Source organism: Cheilinus undulatus, linkage group 24, assembly GCF_018320785.1.
Source record: "Cheilinus undulatus linkage group 24, ASM1832078v1, whole genome shotgun sequence".
In the NCBI taxonomy this organism is placed as follows: domain Eukaryota; kingdom Metazoa; phylum Chordata; class Actinopteri; order Labriformes; family Labridae; genus Cheilinus; species Cheilinus undulatus.
Window position 1 is genome coordinate 19379626 of NC_054888.1, and position 22002 is coordinate 19401627.

At 36.8% G+C, this 22002-nt stretch overlaps 1 protein-coding gene across 1 annotated transcript in view; it reads left to right on the plus strand.

The window, feature by feature from the left end:
* The window catches only part of zeb2b (zinc finger E-box binding homeobox 2b), a 230173-nt gene that overhangs the window by 196455 nt on the left and 11716 nt on the right, over positions 1-22002 (plus strand). Inside the window, 3 exon segments of the mRNA XM_041781782.1 lie at positions 6222-6290; positions 12316-12504; positions 15740-15954. Coding sequence (XP_041637716.1) covers positions 6222-6290; positions 12316-12504; positions 15740-15954 — 473 coding nt within the window.

Genomic DNA, 22002 nt, shown 5'->3' on the forward strand with positions numbered 1-22002 from the left:
TCTCTTTCCCAATCTTGCGGGTGCTGTGTTTCCCAGCCTGCTTTTTTTTTTTTCTTCCTCCTCTCGGTGCCTAAGTGTCTGCAGTGATACCTCAGCACATAACTTAGGCCTGAGATAAGTTAGCACCCCCTCCTCCTCTTCCTTACCCCTCTGATTCGCTCGTCACTCCCCTATCAGGAGGGGTTTTTACACTCCTGAGCCGTGCAAGTGTGGATGTGTCGCCAAAAATCAGAAGCAGACACTCTGATTGAGGGATTTCATAAAAGCGTAGGTGGTTTCTGAAAGTTTATCAGTGAGCGTCTTCTGATTCCACAATCTGGCGTTGTCCTTGACATTCCTCCATCGAGGCTGGACGCGATGTCCTGGAAAGCATGACATCATTATCACTGACAGACATTTTCAAATAAATCACCTGCCTTCGCCCTTTTGAAACTCCCCTCAAGGAGGGAAAGTAGTCCTAGCACCCAGACTTGATTCCAAAAGCGTTCCCTCTTCTTGGATGCCTTTAAAAAACAGTGGTTCGTGTTTTCTTCACACATTTATCAAGTTTTGGAGTCGCTCGTTTACAGCATCCAGGAGTTTTCCCGTGTTTTCCGACGAGTGCAGATGTTCCAGGCGCTGCCAGGAATCAAATCCAGAGGAAAACAGTGTCGTCTTTGGCTGCGGAGAAACATCGACACTAAATATCTGCCGTTTGCCACAACAGACTAAAAATATCACACATGTTCTCGGCTGAATGTAAGAAAAGGCAGATCTTTAAAAGCGACTGTGGCGACCGGCCGTAAAAGCGGGGAATGTTTTCAAAATAAACAGCATCACCGCCGCTAGGAAAATAGGAGGGATTGGCCTTCAGGGCCGAGGTATTCTAGAGTCCTCCTGGGTCCAGAGTCGGGTATGAAAACCTCAATGTCGCTCTTCTTTCTCTGAGGAGGTGTGGACGGAACCGCATCAGGTCGATTGGGATTTACTGCAGACTAAACACATATAGGGGACACTTTAAACCCCCAAAACAGGGACGTTTATGTGGCATAAATAATTCCAGCCTCTGAAACCTTGAAGTGAAGATCAAATATTTGTGCAATCCACAACTTTCATTTTGGCCTAAACCTAACACTAAGAAGAGCGGAGTGCTTTTTGTGATTTCAGGCAGACAAATAATACTTTTCAAGATTTTAATGTGCACTTTTCTTTAAAATCGGCCCTCCATGGATGCAAATAGTCACAGATTTATGGAATAATTCACTCACAAGGCAAAAAAACCCCTCAATATTTATTGTAATTGTAAACTCTGTGTGCACAATGCTGTACAATGCTGTAAGTTTAACTCAGATTTGGATGAGTTTTGTGATTTAATGCTGACATAACAAACTTCCTTGCATTTAATGGGCTTTTTTTTTTTGCTTTTAATGGGTGATAAAGGTCAAAAATTTGTGACATAAGTGACTCTTAAAGAAATTAAACACTTATTTTGAGATTTAAAGCCTCTTAAATCTTCAAAATCATAAAGAAAATGAGCAAATCATTGCTCACCTCACCACCTAGGGTGCTATGTATTGCACCAAATCACACTTTTCAAATCTTAATTTGTAGAATAATGACTCAAAACAGTATTTTTACAGTGATTGTGCCATTCTTGCCTTTATATTTCAAAATTTGAGCAGAAAGCATTATTTCTTATTAAGACCTGGATACTTTTCTTGATATTTATGCTGACTAAACAAACTTTTCAAGCATTTCATTGACATTTTTCTTGCAAATTTACTTTCTGTGATTGAAAATAGTCACATATTTAAAGCATCAGTGGTTAAAAAGGACTTTAATCCCTACTTTTATTATTTTTAAGCCTCTAAAAACTTCAAAATCATAGAAAGTATGAGCAAATCATTGCTGTGTGTGTGATTTATTGGACTGAAATCAAACTTTTCAAGTCTTTATATTGTTAAAAACTCCAAAACAGACAGTTACACATTGATTGTGGCCTTTTCCTGTCAGCTGTGTAAACTTTAAAATCATCTAAGCCTTTATATTTTAAAATTTCCGGAGAGGAAACTACCTTTTGTGATTTAATGAAGGCAAAACTTGAATTTAATGTACATTTTTCTTGCACATTTGCTTCCTATGATTGGAAATCGTCACTTATTTGAGACGTTAGTGGCTTAAAGACAAATAAAATTCCTTATTTTTTTATTTGTAATCCCCTTAAACCTTTTAATTATATAATCTACAAGCAAACTATTATTTTTTGGAAAAAAAAGAGCATGCACTTACCACCTTATTGCTGATTAATTTCACCAAAATCAGACTTTGCAAGAAGTATTTGATTGCAAAATGACCTGATGACAAATAAAAGTGGCTTTTTTTGCATCCTATAAGAATATATAAGCCTCATTAGCCTTTATTTTGTAAAATTACAGCCTAAAATATCAATATTTTTATAAAAGAGTATGAAACTTTTGCGATAACTGCTGAGAAATCATTCATTTCAAACATTAGATGGGTGTTTTTTGTGGAAAAAGTCACATATTTGTGTCTTAAGTGGCTCAAAAAGTACTAAAACTCTCACGTTACTGATTATTTTTCATTACTTTACATTTTTGTGTTCTTTTAGTGAGTTTTCTTTAAGTTTTTGTGATAAAAAAAGCATATTTATTTCATAAATGCATGCAAAAACCCACATGAAAGACATATTATAGGTAAAAATGCAGCAAAGACAATAATAAAATCAACTTTTCTGTATTTATTTTTGCAGAACCTTGAATATTATGCTTAAATTTTAAATTCTGGAAGTGCTGAAATGGAAAAAGTTTTGCTTCTGCAACATTAGGTGGACAGTCTTGTACATTAAAGCTTTTACAGGACAAATTATCCACGTATCTGAAGCAGAAATGGCCCTAGAAGTCATTAAACTGCTCTTTTTGCTGTTTTTCTGTGATATTTTACCCATTTTCTGATCCCACAAGTATAATTTTGTGCTTCAAACAGGCCCTGCAACAGCAGCATTGGTGCATTTTTTTACTTTGAGAGGTTTATGCTTTGTCTCATGTTACTGTGGCACAGGATGGCATGTTTTTCTGCATGTATGAGGGCCAGAGGGCCACAGCAGCGAGGTGTTCGTGGTATTAGCCTACCTCCTGCTGGAAGCCAGCGTCCCTCCCTCCCTCCCTCCCTCCCTTGCTCCCTTCAGACCACAGATAACAAAAGTTCTCCAAGGTAAATAGGCGAGAGTGGAGGGCCAGTAAATCCCACCGGTCATCCCCCTTTGCGTCAGACCAAAAGTATGCAGCCAAATTTGATTACCCAAAGCAAACACGGTGCCCTACGAGGACACGGAAATGTGATCCAGTCCTGCTGATATCTGATACTTGTGGGTATATTTTAATCTGCGGCTCAGCTTTATTTTAAATTTGTTTTCTTTTGTCATAATTTATGTCGTTTAAAACCCATTTCTCATGCTGCAACTGCGGTTTCGGCGCTGTTTGGCAGACGTGCAATCAAACGTACAGTTAGGGGAGGAAAAAAATCCAAGCGAGGGGAAAGTTAAACCAGGACAGAAGAGTCTGTCATTATTCGACAGCGGTATTTATCATTTCACCACAGAAGAGGAATCTTTAATTTCACCAAAACCCTGAATTACGACTCCTGGAGAGCATTCCACAACTATTAAACCCATTGTGTCGGAGTGAAAATAAAAAGTGTTTGTCTTCTGGCTTTTGTGCAGCGTAATGTAAGCAGGATAGCTTTATGATCAACAGTACACCCACCACCTTTCCTGTGATACAGCAGCCAGGTTCCTCTAAAGCACCCTGAGACATCACATCTGACTGGTTGAATCAGAAAAATCCCACAATGCAACTGTTATGTCCTTGCAGGAGCTGCAGAGCAGGAACAGATGCGTGAAATGCAAACAATGCAGGCTCTCTTTCTTAGGATAAAAACGCCCCGTGTTCTCGGAAACACCTTGATTTAATTTTTACCGGCGATGCAGGGAAGGAGGGACCGCCGACTCCTTAAGCTGATTGTCCGGCCGGTGTCCTCCCGTCGACCGTGGAGGGATTAATTTGTCAGAAGAGGGGTTTGTTTATGGGCCTGTCAGTCCAGCAGCTTGTTTACAGCTGCCTCACCTGTGCCAGGACAGTATCTGCCCGTCTGCACAGGCCGGGGGCCATTATCCTGATGGGCAGTAAGAAGCGGGATCTGTTTGGAGCAGAAATCCTGGACGGGGAGTCGTTCAAACATTTCACCGAGCCAGGGTGTCATTTGGAGAGTCAAATTAGGGAGTTAGGTGAGGTAAATCTCAGTGGAGGGCATTGACCATATAACTCCAATTACTACATCAAAACTTGATAATAAAAAAACATTAACCAAGACAACTCAGCCAAAGTTGAGCCTTAAGGTCTTTACACGCTGGGTCCGTTATTTTTGGATGCGTGTTTTCCGAAAAAAACGTCACGTACTCAGACCTTGCACACTGCTTTTTTATTTGCCTTCGCTCCGAAAATTCGTAGAATGTGGCAAATAGTTTCGTACGGCAGTGGGCACTGTTTTGAATCATCACTCACCCATTGAAATGAATTGGACTGATGCAAAATTTGACGAAAATTTCGGTGTCGGTGTGCAACCTTGATTAGAACAACATGAGCTCGGTTTTCTTTTTTTTAACGGGCGAAAAATTCGGACGAAATAATCAGACCCAGTGTGCAAAGGCCTTTATTGGCTCAAACTCTATTTGGCTTTGGTGTTAGCTTTTAGATTTACATGTAGTTCATTTGATCCAGAAATAACAACTTGCTGACATTTCTTGCTCATTGTTACCATTCAGATGTAGTTTTCTTCAAATTTAGGGTTAAGTTTATGCAAGAAATAAGCAAAAAGTAAGCCTGTTGTGTAAATTCTCAACCAAAAGAATTGTAATAACTATTTTGATAGCATCTTGAGGCTCATTTGTAAGATTTAGCTAACGTTTTAGCTTGTTAGCTTTAATTTTTGCATACTACCTCCAAACAACAATGATTTGAGTGACATTTTGCAAGCTTTTGACTATTACCATGACTTTTAAATATTCAAAAGTAGGTTAATTGTTGGAAAACTCCTTTCCTTTATACTAGTGTTAAGTATTTTCTTTGTTTGATGTTAATTTGTTAGCTTTATCTGCGTTGCTAGCCTTAGATCTTGTTTTTTTGCTGTTTTGGTCCAAAAAATAGAATTTAAAGAGCTTTTTAAAGGCCGTTGTCCATCAACAGATATCTTTGCTGTCTTTAAAAGAGAGTAAATAAGAAAAAGTAGGCCTTTTGTTTTAGATAATGAACAGGAGAAATGGAAAAGTGCCATTTTAAATCGTTTTAATGTGTTCTTATGGCTAATGTGTTAACTATAGCTTTGAAGCTAGCTTTTAATCTTTCTATAGCTCTCAATCAGTCCAAAGACTTGCTCCAGATGTCTTTTTTTTCTCAGAGCATTGGATTTCTTCATTTTAAAGGGGTATTGCAAAGAATAACCATCCTAGCTTTGAGTTTTGTTAGCTAAAGGCTTCAAAATCTTTTCATTGTCATGAGTTTCAATGATCTTTCCTATTTCGTACCCTCCACCAGACATCATTATTTCCTCATCTCCACCCACCTGAGGTTAGAACCAGCCATTGAGGTTATTTCTGCCTCTCAGACATGTTTGCGCGTCTTTAACTCTTCATTTGTGGTTTAGGGGTTGACTCTTTAGAGCTAGCAGCATGGCGCTAACTCTCTGCTAAGGGGTGGGGGGTTGTGGTGAATAAAAAAGTGTGCACACAATACTCTTTGGATAAAAAGCATCCACCAAATGACATATGATAAAACAAGCGTGATCCTGCATGCAGAGGATTGCAGCGGCGTCACAGCCAGGGAGTAATAAGCTCAGGCTGCGTGTTGGCTGGAGCTCTATGATTGCTCAGGTGGATGTGCTCCGTGTTGTATTTAATCACTCTGTTTGGCGATTGAAGCTTTCTCCGCCTCCCCCGCCGCTTGTTGTCATGTTAAAGGTAAATAAGTCACTGTCTGGCCCGGATGATAGCATTCATTAAGCGCGCCGAACAAAGCGGCGGCGCGCTGCGATGCACAGCGGTGCCTTTATTGCTTTCTCCATACCTGCTTCTTAAAGGCCTCATTGTCAGCGTTTGTTGGTTTGGATTGTACTCACCCCTCCTTTCTCTCCCCCCTTACCCTCTTTTTCTCCTTTTTTTCCCTGCGCAGATGAAATAAAAGATGATTTCGACACCCTGGGGCCTGATGCCACTTTACAGGCAGTTGGAAACGGTACAGGTGAGTTGACTGCAGATGTCTTTATTGTTCCCCCTCGCTGTTTACACCACTTCTTTTTGTTCTTATTACCAACAATGCATCATGCTTTGAAGCACTCTCCCCATGCATTAATGTTCTTGAAGCAGTTTAGTCTGGATAAACAATGCTTTAGTGCCTGATTTCAACCAGTTTAACCAAAGCGTCTATATTTTTGTTGACATTTAAAGGAAAATTGACACAAATTAGCATAATAAGTCATCTTCCCATTCTCAAAAAGACTTTTCTGTGACCCAAGAAGAAACTAAACCACTCTTATTCTTAAGTTGTGGTATCTTTTTAGATTTTCAAGCAATTTTTGCTCCTTAAAAACCCTTATAATTTTAAAATCTGGGTGCAAACAGTCCCTCTTCATAGCCTTACATCTGATGAATCACAGAGAAAAGACTTTCAAGGACATCCACTGCAAAAAAGTGCATTTAATAACCACGATTATGAATTTTTTAGTCATTGCAAACATAAAATATAATAAAATCATCATGCAAAATGTAATTTTGCAGGAGAGTGTTACACCTTTTGAAAATAAATGCTGACACAGCAGATTTTGTTGTCAAAAAATCCCTCTCCAAGGCCAAAAATTGTAGCACATTTGTGGTATTACGTACCAAAGAAGTAATATTTTCTGATTTTCTTTAAATATTTGTAAAATTTTTCCACTTTTGAAGAAGTTTGCACCCGAATACCTGAATTCTTCTGCAGAAGAAACCACCTTTTCAACATTCGGTGCATACTCCTTTGCAAGAAATTCCTCCAAAGACATCTAAAAGAGACACATCATTAGTATAAATGACCTTAAATGGAATAAAATCTTCTTTTCCTTCTTCTTCTTCTTTGTTGAAATTTCTAACCCCTACTTTTTTTTTGCATTTTTGAGACAATTGGGAGCAAAATTGACTGAAATAAGCAAAAACAAGTCTAACAAGCAATCTTCTACAAAGATAAAACATTAAAGCTTGCTTTCTCGAACCGAATCACTGGTGAAAACCTTTATCCGCAGACATTTTTAGGGTCAAGTGGTCCCAAAAATTCAGTTTTGCAGGATTTTTTCTAGATGTAGCACGTTTTTTCTCAGGCAGGGTGGATAATAATAAGAAAAATAGCAATATAATATTATACGAACAATGTTTTTGCTCCTATTGCATCTTTTTAAACCATCTTCTGACCAGTTAGATGCACATTGTGAATGAAGTTGGCTTCCATTCCTGCAAAACAATGACAACGTAAACAGAATAGCAGCCTCTAGCCAAGTAAAAGTAGAATTTTGTGCTGCTTTTTTTTGCTTCTGACTTTGCCGTGTTTGCACACGTTTGCTGCAAAAAAAAAGTTTAATTCTTACAGTGTATTTTTGCATAATTTGCACATACTAGATGTTATAAAACCAGTGTGCAAAATATAATTCAACCCAAGCATGGTGCACCTTTTTCAACATTCAGTGCACACTTTATACCCCTAAACAGTGACATATCTGACCAAAGAAGAAATAAAATCCTTTATTTTACTGATTCTTTCATACTTGCAACATTTTATCCACTTCTCAATGAAGTATGCATCTAAAAACCTATATTTTGCTGTGAATTGGTGCAGAAAAAAACAGCTTTTTAACATTTAGTGCACAATTCTTTGCAGGAAATGCCTTCCATAACATCTAAAAGAGATATTGTGGCTGTTAATGACCCTAAATGAATCTTCAGAGCAGTCTGAATGTAAAAACACCTTAAAAAGATTAAAAAGCTACTATCTAAAGGATGTTCCAACACATTTTGCCCAGGCTAATATCTTTATTTTTGTCTATGAATGGATAAAATGCCAAAAAATTGGTCTATTAAGTAATTTTCCCTAAAGTTAGTAATGAAAACTTTTAAATATTTCATGTGCAAAGAGATTTCGGAGCTCCATGAAGTTAGTTTTTGCAAGAATATTTAAACCTAACATATGTTTTCCAATGAATGAGTCACAGGAGGAAGAAAATAGGCAATTTTGTCCTTTATTAATCCACCCTTGAACCATTAGATTTATAGTTTTACCCAGGTTGACGTCCTTTTCTTCAAAAATGCCAACAAAACAAACACTTGTGCAAAATTTGCAAAGTTAAAGTAAAAATTTTGCAGTTTTTTTGGCTTGTGGCTGCATAAAACAAACATACATTCTACCATTATTGCACTTTTCTTTGAAATTATCAGCAATCAGCAACTAATATATGATCTTTATATTAAAAAAAAGACTCCAGATCTTCAAAACATGACTTCTTTCAGCAGTAAACCCAGTCTGAATGTTGGAAACCCCTTGAGATAATTCAAAAATAGCAACTAAAGAGTGTTTAACCTTGGCTGAATTCTTTGCTATTCTCAAAAAATGGGAAAAAATTCAATTTAGTGCTCAAGAAAAGCCTTTTTTTTCTTGCTTTTACATGTTTAAAGTCTCCTCAGCCCTTATATAGCCATAAATTGGTGTCCATTCATTTGAAATAATTATAAACACCATTATGATTTAATTTTTAGTTGTTACTTAATGGAAATGTGATCCTGCTGACTCAGTGACCACCAATGACAAGGCTCTTTAAGTTTAAAGTCCTCTAAACTGATTTTAATGTTTAAGAAGTGTTATTTTTAGAGTCTCCTGGTGGAACCAAATCCAGCCTGTCATTCTGCATTAAGCCACCAAAGCCACCGCCCCCCTCCACTGCATGATATCACTCCGGCCACCCTGACGACCAGCCCGGCTCGCTGCTTCGGTAAACCAAACGCGCCCCACAGAACACCATGCTGCCCCACTCCCCTTCAGATTTCATTATTCTCTGCTAGTCGCCGTGTTTTCTTCTTCTGTCTTTCTTTTTCACGTCCAGCGAGTGTTTTCCATTTCGAAGCGCTCAGAGGAGTTTTGGAAACAATACCGCCGTGGACGCTCCTCGCCACCACATCACATGTGATTTCGTTTAGAGACATGAGCAGTTTGATCACGTCGCCAGTGCCAAAGCACACTTTGATCCAGGTGATTTCCTCCCGTGCTGGGACCCAAATCTCTGCCCTTTTCCTTAAAGAAACATCAATATGACTCAAATATGAAGAATGAGTATGGATTCATTCAGTGGAATGATATAAAAGCTGAAAAAGCTGCATGAAGTCAAACAAATCATGACACCTCAAGCCCAGAAATGTGATGACTCATCTTTAGCTTTCATGCTAAATGACTCAAACGTGAAGAGGTTTAAAGGTTTGCAGTAAAATGAAGCACATTTTAGGTCCACCTTTCAGTATTTTTCTCCTAAAATGATTTGAAAATGAAGACAGGCCACAGTATTAAGTAGTTCAGTGATGAAGGAGTTTAATGGATTGCAATGAAAGAAAAAAAACATGAAACACAAGAGAGCCAGGTCAGAGAATTGTTGTTTAAAGCTATAGAAGCTGCGTGGAATAAAAGTCAACCATGAAATGAATCGTCTGTATAAAGACTTTGACATGCTGATTGTGCTCTTTCTATTCAGTTGAACATTAAAAAAAGCTTAAAATGTAATTTTTTTTATCAAACTGACAAACTTTCGCCTCCATAAATCGCCATTTCCTTCAAAAACTGACTCTTTATTTCACCCAAAATGACTCAAAAGTGACTTTTAAAAGATTCAATAGATGTTGTTTATTTAAAAAGCTTGAAAATCTACAGAAACTGAAAGTAAAACTTGAACAAAAAAGGAAAAATAGACAGTTCTATTGCATTTATATTGTAAAGAATAGTTGGATCAAATTGACAACATTTGAGGTGCATAAAAATTTGATTTCACCCAAGAATATGAATATATTTTAAAAAGGAAATGCTTAAAAATAAATATTAAGTGCACTTATGTACAGTTGATTATTTAAAAAAAGGCTTTAAAAGCTGCACTTAGAGAAAAACATGAGATTTGTAAAATTTCTGTCCCAAAAACGACCTTTCTTGAAGACTAATGAGACAATTATTACGAATAAGTAGGATATTCTATATTTAGTAAAGGTAAGCATTGATTTGACAGCATTTCAGATGCATTAAAAGCAGTTCCTCCTAAAGAAATATTCGTATTTTTAATTTGGTAAGACTTTTATTCAGTCAAATGTTGCATTTTTATTAGTGAAACATCAAATTTTCAAACATTTTTGTTCCAAAATTACTGATTCCGTGAAGGATTATTCATATTTATCACCCTGAATGAGTCAAACATGACTAAAAAACGTGTTTGATGTGGTTTGAAAAATGAAAGTAAAAAAATAGAATAAAAACTAAAGTTAAAACAGTATTTTTGCACTGGAAATTAAATTCCCAATATTTAAGGTGCATGGTAGATTTCCCCTAAGGATTATGAATATTTTTCAAAATAAAGCTCATAAATGTAGATTAATAGCTATTTGATACAGTTAGATGATGAAAATAACTAAATAGCTGCTTTTGATGGGAGTAAATGGCAAATTGGTGCAATTATTCTCCCAAAATTGCCCTTTCTTTAAACAATTTATCATATTTTTTGAACAAAATGAGACAATTAATAAGTATAAGTCTGATATTTTGCTTTTAACACGTAAAAAGTTTTATTTTTAATGCATTTTGCTTGAATTTGTGATACCATCCCGGACGAGCCCCCAAGACATGAATTTGACAGCATTTTTAAGTGCAATTGCATCCTTGCAACAAGGTTGATTCTTCTTCCAGAAGACTCAAAATAAAGAATAAGACTTAAATCAGGCAGTAAGTTGATAAAAAGGCTTGTAAAGTTGCATTTAGTGGAAGTAAAATGTGATTTAAGCAACACTTTTCAGTGCAGAAACGACCCATCTCCTAAGACACGTCCATGTGTTCCGCTATAATGAAGATGAAGACATATTTCATGGGTTTAGAGAATGAAATATTCTGAATAAGTGATGTTTTTGTGTTGTTTTTTGACAAGTGATTGAAAGTTAAACCGTGTCAGTCATCGTTCATAGTTGAGTAACTGTTAGCTTAGCCTGTCTTCAAACGCCACACCTAATGAGAGCGCCGGATATTGTGCAGTTATCAAAAAGGATACATTGGCACTGTTGACATTTGGGTGCCATTTTTGACAACCAAACATCCACTACCTTGACCTTTCACAAATTGGACGGCAAAGTCATCACGGGCGAACAAATGGCTCTTTAAAGCTCACCTTGGCTCGCCGTCTAAACGCCTAATTAACAGGGGATGAAGCCTGATGAGACGGCGCTGGTTTTTCGCTGAATTTCTCCAGGTTGTAAACAGTGTGTACGTCTCTGAATGTGTGCGCGAGTGTTTTGAAAGTCGTCCATCCCCTTGACTAATGAAGCCTGCTGATTTCTTTTAGCTCCGGTTTGTTTTTGGAGGCAGCTATCTCCACGCTGCAGCTTAAAGAGTTTCCCCCAAAGAGAAGGGACGGGGAAATAATTTGAGAAAACGCATTGTGTGGCCTCAGCACTTTGGCTGGCTTAAGATACATTCTGCTCCTTTTCTTTTCTCCTTTTTTTAGCGCCGGGTTGTGGTTTGGCCTCGGTAATCTGTTCAACACAAAATCAACAAAAGCCACAGCGCCTGATTGACCTTATATGTGAAAGTCGATACAAAGAAACGTGGCTCTGCTGCTGATTAACCCCGCTCTGTCTATGCATGTTCCTAATGTGTATCAGCGTGTTTTTCTTTCATTTCACAGCCCTAAACCCTAAATCTGATTTCATGTCATGACTAAATTGGGTCAGTGAAGTTTCTCTGCAGCTCATGCTTTATCTCCGACTTTTGTCCGGATTAAGTTACAATTCTTATTTTCGGCGGCATGGCGTGACAAGCAGAGCCACTAATTTAGATGTATTCTCCCCAAAGCACGCCTGTAATGTTTTAGGGTGGCTGTCCTCATCGCATTTCCACCAATATCCTCCTGTAAGACATTTCTCAGGGGGTGAAATGAATCCAATTTCTCCCTCCTCTCCCTCGATTGGTCTCCTCCTTCATCGCCTCTCTCCCTCTGCCGCTCTCTTTTCAGTCAAGAGCGTCGATTGCACTTCAGAGTTCGAGGACTTCTTCGCCAAGCGGAAGCTGGACGACGCCGACAGTCACGTGGTGAGCATCGCAGAGTACCTGCAGAGAGGGGACACCGCCATCATCTACCCAGAGGCTCCTGAGGAGCTGTCACGCCTGGGCACGCCGGAGGCCACCGGGCCAGAGGAGAACGGTAAGAGTCCTGCCTGTTCGGTCATTTAGACAAGGGGTGTCCAAACTATGGCTCGGGGGTAAAATGCGGCCCTTCAAATTCTATAAGTGAGAAATGGCCCACATTAGAACATGAAGCTCATGCTTGACTGTAGTGTATATTTGATCTGTTTTGTGTTATACTGGGGGCTCGTCCGGGACAGTAACACAAAACTACACTCACCTGTCAATAAGAAAAAACATTAACGTTATAGTTTGTAAAGATGGTATGAATTCATATGGATTAGTGTGTATTTTAGTTTTGTGTTATCTTGGGGGCTCGTCTGGGACAGTATCACAAAATTATACTAGTCTGTCAACCAGATCTGCTTTTTTCAGGACTGTAAATTCCCTGATACGTGGACTGTCATGCTCATTCTGACTGGGGCAGATCCAGTGATAGCCAGGGCTCAACCAAAATCTGACAGGCCTTCGTTGAAGCCTTGAAATGACTGGCTGTTAGCCATTTAAGAATATTCAGTCACTTAGCACGTCTTTACCTAAATTCGACTACATTTTCTGACTTCAGTATCATAACGGTGAGGTATATTAAAGTGGTTTCACCATCCCTATAAGGTTCAGTATGTGGCCCTCAGTGGAAAAAGTTTGGACACCCGCTGATAACCTGATAAAAGCTCGCATTAATCAAGGCATAATGTACAGTTAAGTCCAGAAGATGAGGCATAAATATCAACCCTGAAAATCCACTTTCAGCCAACCCCAACAAATAATGGAAACTTCTTGATATTGCCTTCATTATAGTTGTGCTCAGATAGTGCATACCTTCATGGAAGTCAAGCAGCATTTCACAATAAAAGCACCCTGGTCATAGATGGACATTTTGGCTATTTAAAGTACAGGAAGTGGTTTTAGTGATCCAGGGGGTCAGGAACATGTAAGTTGGTGGAAGTGAATTCGAGTAATGAAAATGGACATACATTTCACCACAAGTTACAAGTTTTGATGGGTATACGTGTCAAAAATTAATAAAAATTAATGCTGATTGTTAGGAATTCATCAGATCATCAGCATAGTATATTTACTGCTAACTTATCGACCATAAACATCAGCAGGATATATAAGGTGAAGCACTGAATTAGTGGAGTTTTAGAGGTGCATTTAGCAGAACAAACTTGGCAAAAATGGAGCATGGTGTTTATAAGTAGGTCTGTCTAAATCAGTGTTAATCACCTGAATATACAAAATTGTTTTATTGTGGTTTGCTCCTTCTGTGGTGATGCAGAAACACGCAAGATGTAAAAATCCAAGATGGCTGAGTCCATGGAGGGGAAAAGGATTATTCTAAGTTAGTAATGATGATTCAACAGGTAATTAGACACAAATTTAGTGAAGCAAACTTATGAATATGATGTTCTTTTTTTACCACACTTGTTCCGCTACTTGGCTAAATATTATACAATGCAACTTTAGCACTTTGTCAGGATTAGAAGGACTGGAAATGTTTGGAAATATCGCTCTCACATCAGTGTCTGCTCATGGAAATATCAACAGTAGAATATCCCATATTGTGCATCTTTCCTAAACATTATTAAAAGCAGCATATTAATGGACGTCTCCAGCCCTAAACGTTAGCAATTCCTAGGAAAGTGGTCGCAGGTTCGACTCCCAATCCTGGCACTGTTTGCTGCATATTTGCCCCAACTTTTCCTCACTGTATTTCCTGTCTCTCTTGTTAAAATGAAGCTCCCAAAAATAATCGTTAAATATAAGGGAAGAAAAGTATGCACAATTGATTTAAAGTGCTTAATTGTCTGGATTTTTTTTTTTTGCTGAAATTGACTGATAATGGTGGTTAAACAAGGTGTTTCCAAGGTCAGATTCAAAGCTGACATTTGCTCAAAAATGCTAATGATCAACCATAGGCAAAATCCAGAGTGATCTGATTTTAGCACTGTAATATTTTATAATCCTAACCAAGAATAGAGAAGTTTTGGAGTATGAAAACCAGTTTAAAATAGCTTTAGAACATGTAAACGATAACCTGCACGGCAAAAATGCCTATAGGTAAATGTAACATGGTGTAAAAGTGAGTTAAAGTGGTTGAATAATCAGCAAACTTCTGTCCTGATTTGGGGAAAAAAAATCTTTATTTAAATTTGTTTATTTATTATTATCTATTTATTTTATTTATTGTTATTTATATGTATTATTATTATTTTATTTCTTTTAATTTTTATTTAATTTTCTTTATTTTGTCTTTATTTATTTGTATTATTATTATTATTATTTATTATTTTTCTTAATTTTTCTTTTTATTTGTTTGTTTTATTATTTTTTACTTTATTTATTTTTTATTTAATTTTCTTTATTTTATATCTTTATTTAAGGTTATAGTTAATCTGTTATTGAGCTTTTGATATGTCACATTTAAGGCTGTGCATTAATTTCTTAATCGCGATTAATCTCATGCTGTAGTCTCTTTCAGCATACTGATGCCCACCCTGCAGGCAGGCCCCCTTATTTCCATTGGGTTTAAGGTTAAGGTTCATAGCAAGCAGGTCAGCAATCAAACAGGAAGTTGACTAACATTAGTTTAGGACAGCAGCATGAGCCAAAATGACTTTCAAACAGTTAAAAATGCAACATTTAAAATGCGATTAATCATGATTAATCACATTTGATCCTAAAAGTCCATTTAGATGCTTATTAATGCCTCCTTTTGTGGAGTATATGTGTCAGAGTGTGCTCATGTAAGCTCCCTAGGTTAGGGTTAGGAAAAAAAAGACCAAGAACATGAGTCTGGAGCTCTTCCCGCTGACACGGCCGGGCAGCTGTTGGTCCCACAGATTCACCGGATGCCTCGGTGTTTACCTACAGTCTTAAGCAACAGCTGGGCAGGGGCTTGAAATCAGATAGTGCACCTCTGAAGCTCCCAGGAGTGGGGGGGAGCGGGGTTTATGATTGCAGAAATTAGGCTAGTGTGAGTGGGAACGGCTTTGTGCGGAGACGAAGGGAGCGCATGTAAAGAAAGAAGAAGAACATGTGTGAGAGAGGAGTCGGGAGGAGGTCTGAGAGCAGCGGATGCCAGCCTGACACTGCTGCTCTCATGTGGAGCAGATTGCAGAGATAACTCCCATACCACTCCTGGGCAGCCCGCCCGTTAGCTGCCATTGATTCGCTGACCTTTTGGCCCGCTTTCCCTTCCCCTTCCCCTTCTCCCCCCACCCTCCTCCTCCTACCCGCTGTCTCCCGTACAGACCTGCCACCTGGAACGCCAGATGCCTTCGCCCAACTGTTGACCTGCCCCTACTGCGACCGGGGCTACAAGCGCTTGACATCGCTGAAGGAGCACATCAAGTACCGCCATGAGAAGAACGAGGAGAACTTCGCCTGCCCCCTGTGCAACTACACGTTTGCTTACCGCACTCAGCTTGAGCGGCATATGGCCACACACAAGCCTGCGAGGGATCAGGTTAGGGGGATTTTTAATTTCTCTCCTCTCTCTCTCTGTTTTCTGTCCCCTATTTCATGTCTAATGCCCCTCCGAGAAGGGAGATCATTTTTTCTGATTGGCAATCATTATTAATTTTTCATGGCATTTTGAAGATGCAGATCCTTTAATGGTAATAACTTTAATTGAGGGACTAAATGGTTTTTTGATGGCCCTCCTTGATATGATTTTCCAGTCGCGTGTTCACGATCGAATGATTGTGTGAATTTCCAATTTGGAAATTTTTATCAGCTCCTTAACTTCACTTCACTTCCTGGCCTTTAATGTTCTTCGGGTGCAGCCTGCAGTCGTAGCACTCCATCAAACCCCCCCTCCCCTCTCTCACTCTCTCTCTCTCTCTCTCTCTCTCTCTCTCTCTCTCTCTCTCTCTGTCTCTCTCTCTCTCTCTCTCTCTCTCTCGCTCTCTCTCCACCTCTTCTAATTTCATGCACTGCATAAACATCTGTGTATACTCGAATCTTCTCAAGCGATTTATCCCCCTATACGTCTGAAATATAATGTGAATCCGCTGGCAGTTAGCATGAATCACCTTAAAGTCCTGTGAGGTGAAAACACATCCAGCAGTCACGGGCGTTTAACTCGCTTGTCAGATGTGCGCCGAGATAGATAGTGGCAAAAAAAAAAAAATAGCACGCTTTGAGAGTTTTTGCACATTGGGGGATAATTATAACTTCTCATGGAGTGAAATTAGAGCAGTAAATATTAAAGGAGTCTGTTTTTGCACTTGGAAGGAGGGGTATTAGTGAAGGGTTTGTTTTTTAGAAATGCTTTTAAGGCCAAAGATGAATCTCTGAGACATAATGGGCTTGCTTTTCTGCAGGCTAAAGATTGAAATTAGGACGCTTTTAATGCTGAAACTCTCAGAGTGAGCAACTTTCTGCAAAGAAGGCTTAAAATTTTTGAAAAAAATGGAGATAAAAGAGGCCTTGCATGCATATAACCCTCATAAAAAAGCAGTGTAACTAGATAAACAACATTCAGCTAAGGTAAGGCTTAGGCCCTTTATGAAGTTTTTGAAAATGAAATATTTTTACAGTCTTTTAAATTCATTCATTTTCTCTTATCACTGATTTTTAAGCATCATTATCATTTATTTTCTTCTTTTAAACACTTTTAACATTCATATATTCATTTTTTAGTACAATGAGGCCCTCTTTTTTGCATTTTTCTTCATTTTTTTCTCTTTTTTAAAAGATTTCTATATTTTTATAATCATATAATCTTTCAATTAATTTAATTTAACATTTTTAATACACATTTTCAGTAAAATGAGATGTTTTATGTCCTCTTATCTCCATTCTACTTCAATATTTTGTCTTTTCTTGAAGATTTTAACATTTTTCAGTCATTGTATAAAATCATTGATTTTCTTATTCTTTTAACATCAATCGAACAATTTTATGACATTTTTTCTTTTATACCCTCTAATATTTTTTCTTAAATTCATTTTCTCCCAAATCATCATTTTATTTATAATCATAAATACAATCATCATTGATTTTTGTTTTATATATTACAAAATCTTATTTTACACAACAGTTAAATGTTTTAGCTGCATTTTTTTCAGTCATATGATGTGTTTTATGACCTCTTATCTCCATTCTACTTCAATATTTTGTCTTTTTTTGAAGATTTTAACATTTTTGTAGTCTTAACTTCCTTCATTTTTGACAGTAATTTTATGAAATCATTGGTATTCTTATTCTTTTAACATCAATTGAACTTTTTTATTTGTTTTCTATCCTTTATTCCCTCTAATATTTTTTCTTAGATTAATTTTGCCCCCAAATCATCATTTTATTTATATAAATGCATATAATTATAATTGATTCCCCTTTTATATGTTATAGAATCATATTTCACACATCAATTAAAAGCTTTAACTGCATTTTTTCAGTCATATAACGTGTTTCATGTCCTCTTATCGCATTCTACTTCAATATTTTGTCTTTTTTGTGGATTGTAATTTTTTTGCACTCATAATTTCTTTTTTTTTTTCAAAATCCTCATTTCATTCATATTTGTGAAGTAAAACTATCACTGATTTTCCTTGTATATGTTATAAAGTCTTTTTTAAACATCAACTTAATCTTTTTACTACATCTCACAGTCCATAGAAGTGTTTTATGTCCTCTATCTCCCCCCACAGTTCAAAATTTTGACTTTTATTTTGAAGATTGTAACATTTTGGATAACTTTTAGCATTAAAATCATTGGATATCTTGTACATTTTTTATTTAATCGCTATTAAAACATCAACTGAAATTTTTTAGGACATTTTTATGTCTTATTTGTTTTCTCAATCAATATTTAATCTTTTTTTATTTGAATATTTTTCATGGTCTTAAATTCAGTATTTTTTTGCAAATCACTTCATAAATTATATTTCAAAGGTATAGTTGCCATATGTTTCCCTCTTATATGTTCTAAAATCTTTTTAGCACATTATTTACTGCTTTTTCAGTCCAGTGAGGAGTCTTATGTCCTTTGTTTACATTCCAGTTGAATGTTTTGTCATTTTTTTTCTGGATATTTTAGATCTTTATAGTCTGAAGATCTTAATTTTTTTCCCAGACATTGTGGAATCAATTCTTAAAACATTGAACTCACTGATTTTCTCATACACATGTTATTAAATCAATCTTTTAAAACCGATTGAATTGTTTTGTAGAATTATCATTGATTTCTGTTTTGTATGTCATTAATTGATATTTTTACTGCATTTTTAAAGTCATATGAGGTGTTCCATGTACTTTTTTATCCGTTGTAGTTCAATATTTGACTTTTGCTTGCAGATTTTGATCATTTTTAGTCTTTGATTTGTTCTGTTTTTCCAAATCATTGTTTCATTCTTAGCTTATAGCATTAAAATCATCTACGTTTGTTTTTTAATCATTTTTTTGCCATCAATTTAACCTTTAAATGGCATTTTTTCCATCATGTGAGGTGTTTATGCCCTCTTATTTGTGTTCTTGAGCAATATTTTGCCATCTTTCTAAAGATTAGTCGTTTTTATACTCTTATGCTCATTCTTTTTTCCATTTTCCTTTTTTATATGTCATTTAGTCTCGGTTTTCACCTCAGTTTCACCTTTTGACTAGATTTTTCAGTCAAATGAGGTTTTTCATGCCCTTTCTTGTCTTCTTGTTCAAGATTTTATGTTTTTTTTTCGTTCATTATCCCAGTTGAAGTTTAATTCTTGTCTTTTAGCCCTATAATCATTAGTTTCCTTTAAATATGTTAATTGCTGTCTTTTTACTTCACTTACACTTTCATTGTGTGTTTTTTAAGGCCTCTTATTTGTGTTCTTGTCCATTTTTTGGTCTTCTTCCTACAAATCATCAGCTTTCAAAGGAAAAATGTTTGATTTTATAAAAGATTAATCTTGGGGTAAAAGATCCAAAAGAGATCTAAAATCGCCTTCTTTGCTTCTCTGTCTCCTCCTGATTGAACACATGAAGAGTACTGTGTTTTGTATCTTCTAAGAGAGGTATTTAACGGTGCATAGTCGCCTCACTGATGAACTCGACCTTACACATAAACCCTTGTTCTGTACAGTCTAAACCGACCCCAGCTGCTCGCCGGTGTTCAGTGGCAGGTCGTGGCTGTCGTGTCGGTCCCTCTGAAGCGAACACGACAGGCTCAGACTGTGGCTGATTTGATCAGATGTCAGCAGCCAGCACTTTCACCTGATCTACCAGCTGGGTGTAAACGTGAGCAGATGGGCCGGCCGTCCCAATCCTCATATTACAATGCTGCCGTGGCTGCTGCTGCTCCCCTCCAGAGCCACAGTCAATGGCCAAAGACTCCCATTCAGGCAGCGCCGCTCCCTCCACAAAGCCGGTTATCTTGATTTGTAAATTAGCTGGATTGCTTAAGTGGTAATCCTCCAGATGAGATTGAGGTGATGTCTTACTCTGTGAGCTCTTTTCTTTGTCTTTTTATTCGTCATATCTGCAGATCCTGGAGCTCTTTTTCTTCCTTTTCAGTCAAGTTAACCACAGAAGGAACAAGTGTACACCTTCTTTACTCAAGTCAAAGTAAAGAAGCATCCACCTTTAATGATTCTGCTCAAAATAAGAGCACTAATTCACATCCTTGACTGAATTTGAAGCAAAAAAGTGCAGGTTTTAAACCCTATATACTGTCGCCACAGTACAATAAAACAGAGTCTTTTAAAGGACAGTTTTACCAAGGTTTCCCAGCTGTCTAGGCTAAAAATAAAACAAAACAGGCAAAATAATGCACATAAACCATACATCAAGTGGACTGAGCATGCTCAAAAAGCATTTTACATGCACTGTATTTACATGTTTACATTACTTTATCCATGCTGTGTCAATCATGCATGTTAGGAACATCTTTTCACTATGTTATTGTCCCATCCATGAAAGGTAGCATCGATCTTGACGTCTGCAAGCTAAAAATAATGATGCAAAATTAAAAAAAAATGACATTTCCTGCAAATGCATTCAAATAAAGTTCAAGTTTTGAAAATCTAAGACATAAAAATGGCAAAAAATGTTTTAAAAATGCAGGAAAAATATGTAAAATTTGGATTGGCTTCATCAGCATTGATTGCTCATTTACTTTTTCCACATTTCTTTAAGTTTTCACTTGAAAATAGCTGCTTGTCCATGCTCTTTATATCATCTTCTACCTCTTTAACCATGCTTCATTAATCATGCATGATTTGCAGTGATAGGAATATCACTATATCGTCTGTATAGTGTGTTATTTTCCCCCCAATTACTGTTAAAATCCATCCTGATGTTAGAAATGCATAGGGTGATGATGCATAATAGAATTTGCACTGCAAATGCATGAAGATAGAGAGCCAGATATTAAGTTTAGTGCATGCAAGTTGCAGAAATTTATGTTAAATTGCATGAGGCAAAAGCAAAAATTAGAAGATGAATGAAAACTTATGTTAAAGTGCATTTTTGCTTTGCTTTCATATCGATTGAGCATGCTTTTTGGCTCTTAATCTGCTCTAAAATCATCAGCTGTGATTGATTTTTCCATGCTTTTTTAATTTTCAGTTAAAAAGCACCAATTTTCCATGCTCTATATGTCACCATATACATATGTTATATTGTTTTGATAATGCTTCAATCATGCATGATTTGCAGTGATAGAAATATCACTTTATCCTATGCATAACATGTTAACTTCTGTTAAAATCCATTTTTATGTTAGAAACACAGTGGATAATGACACAAAATGATAATAAATCAATATTTTCCTGCATGTGCAGTAAGATAATGAACCCGATTTAAGATTTAAGTTGTAGAAGTGGCAGAAATATTCATCAAATTGAAGTAAGCAAAGGTAGAGTAATGATAGACATGTAATAATTAAGAAAATAATGCCTTTAAATTTACCCTGTATATAAAAATCAGCTGGATTGAGCATGCGTTCCCCCAACCCTAACCCCTAGCCTTAACCCATGTTTAAAAATAGACTTCTTCTCATGCTATTTTACATTTTCATTCAAAAAACTCCTCCTTTCCATGCTCTGTACATCAACTTTTACAATGTTTTGGGCATGCTTCTTCAATCATGCATCATATTAGGTAACAGGAATATCACATAATCATCTTTTTAGTATGTTATTGTTATTGCACGAACATCAGGATCAATATTCCCTGCAAATGCATTAAAAAAGTGAAAGTTTTAAGGTGGAAATTGCAGAAATAGTTGTCGAAAAGAAAAGTTGGCACTAAAATTCATATTAAAGTTATGAAGAGATACCTGAAATTTCTTCTGAAGACCAAACACTAAGAATTAGTCCCATTTAAGGTTCAATTTATGCATATGCATTACTTCCTGATACATTTAGCAATTAGCAGCTAACTGTGGAGCAATCAGATTAACATAAAGAATAATGTGTTGGATAGGTAAACATGTGCTCCGCTGTATCGTCTCGTATGTTTACAAGCCTTAATACTCCTCCTCCTCTTAAGCAATTAGCTGAAATATGACTAATTAGAGGTTATACATATGCAA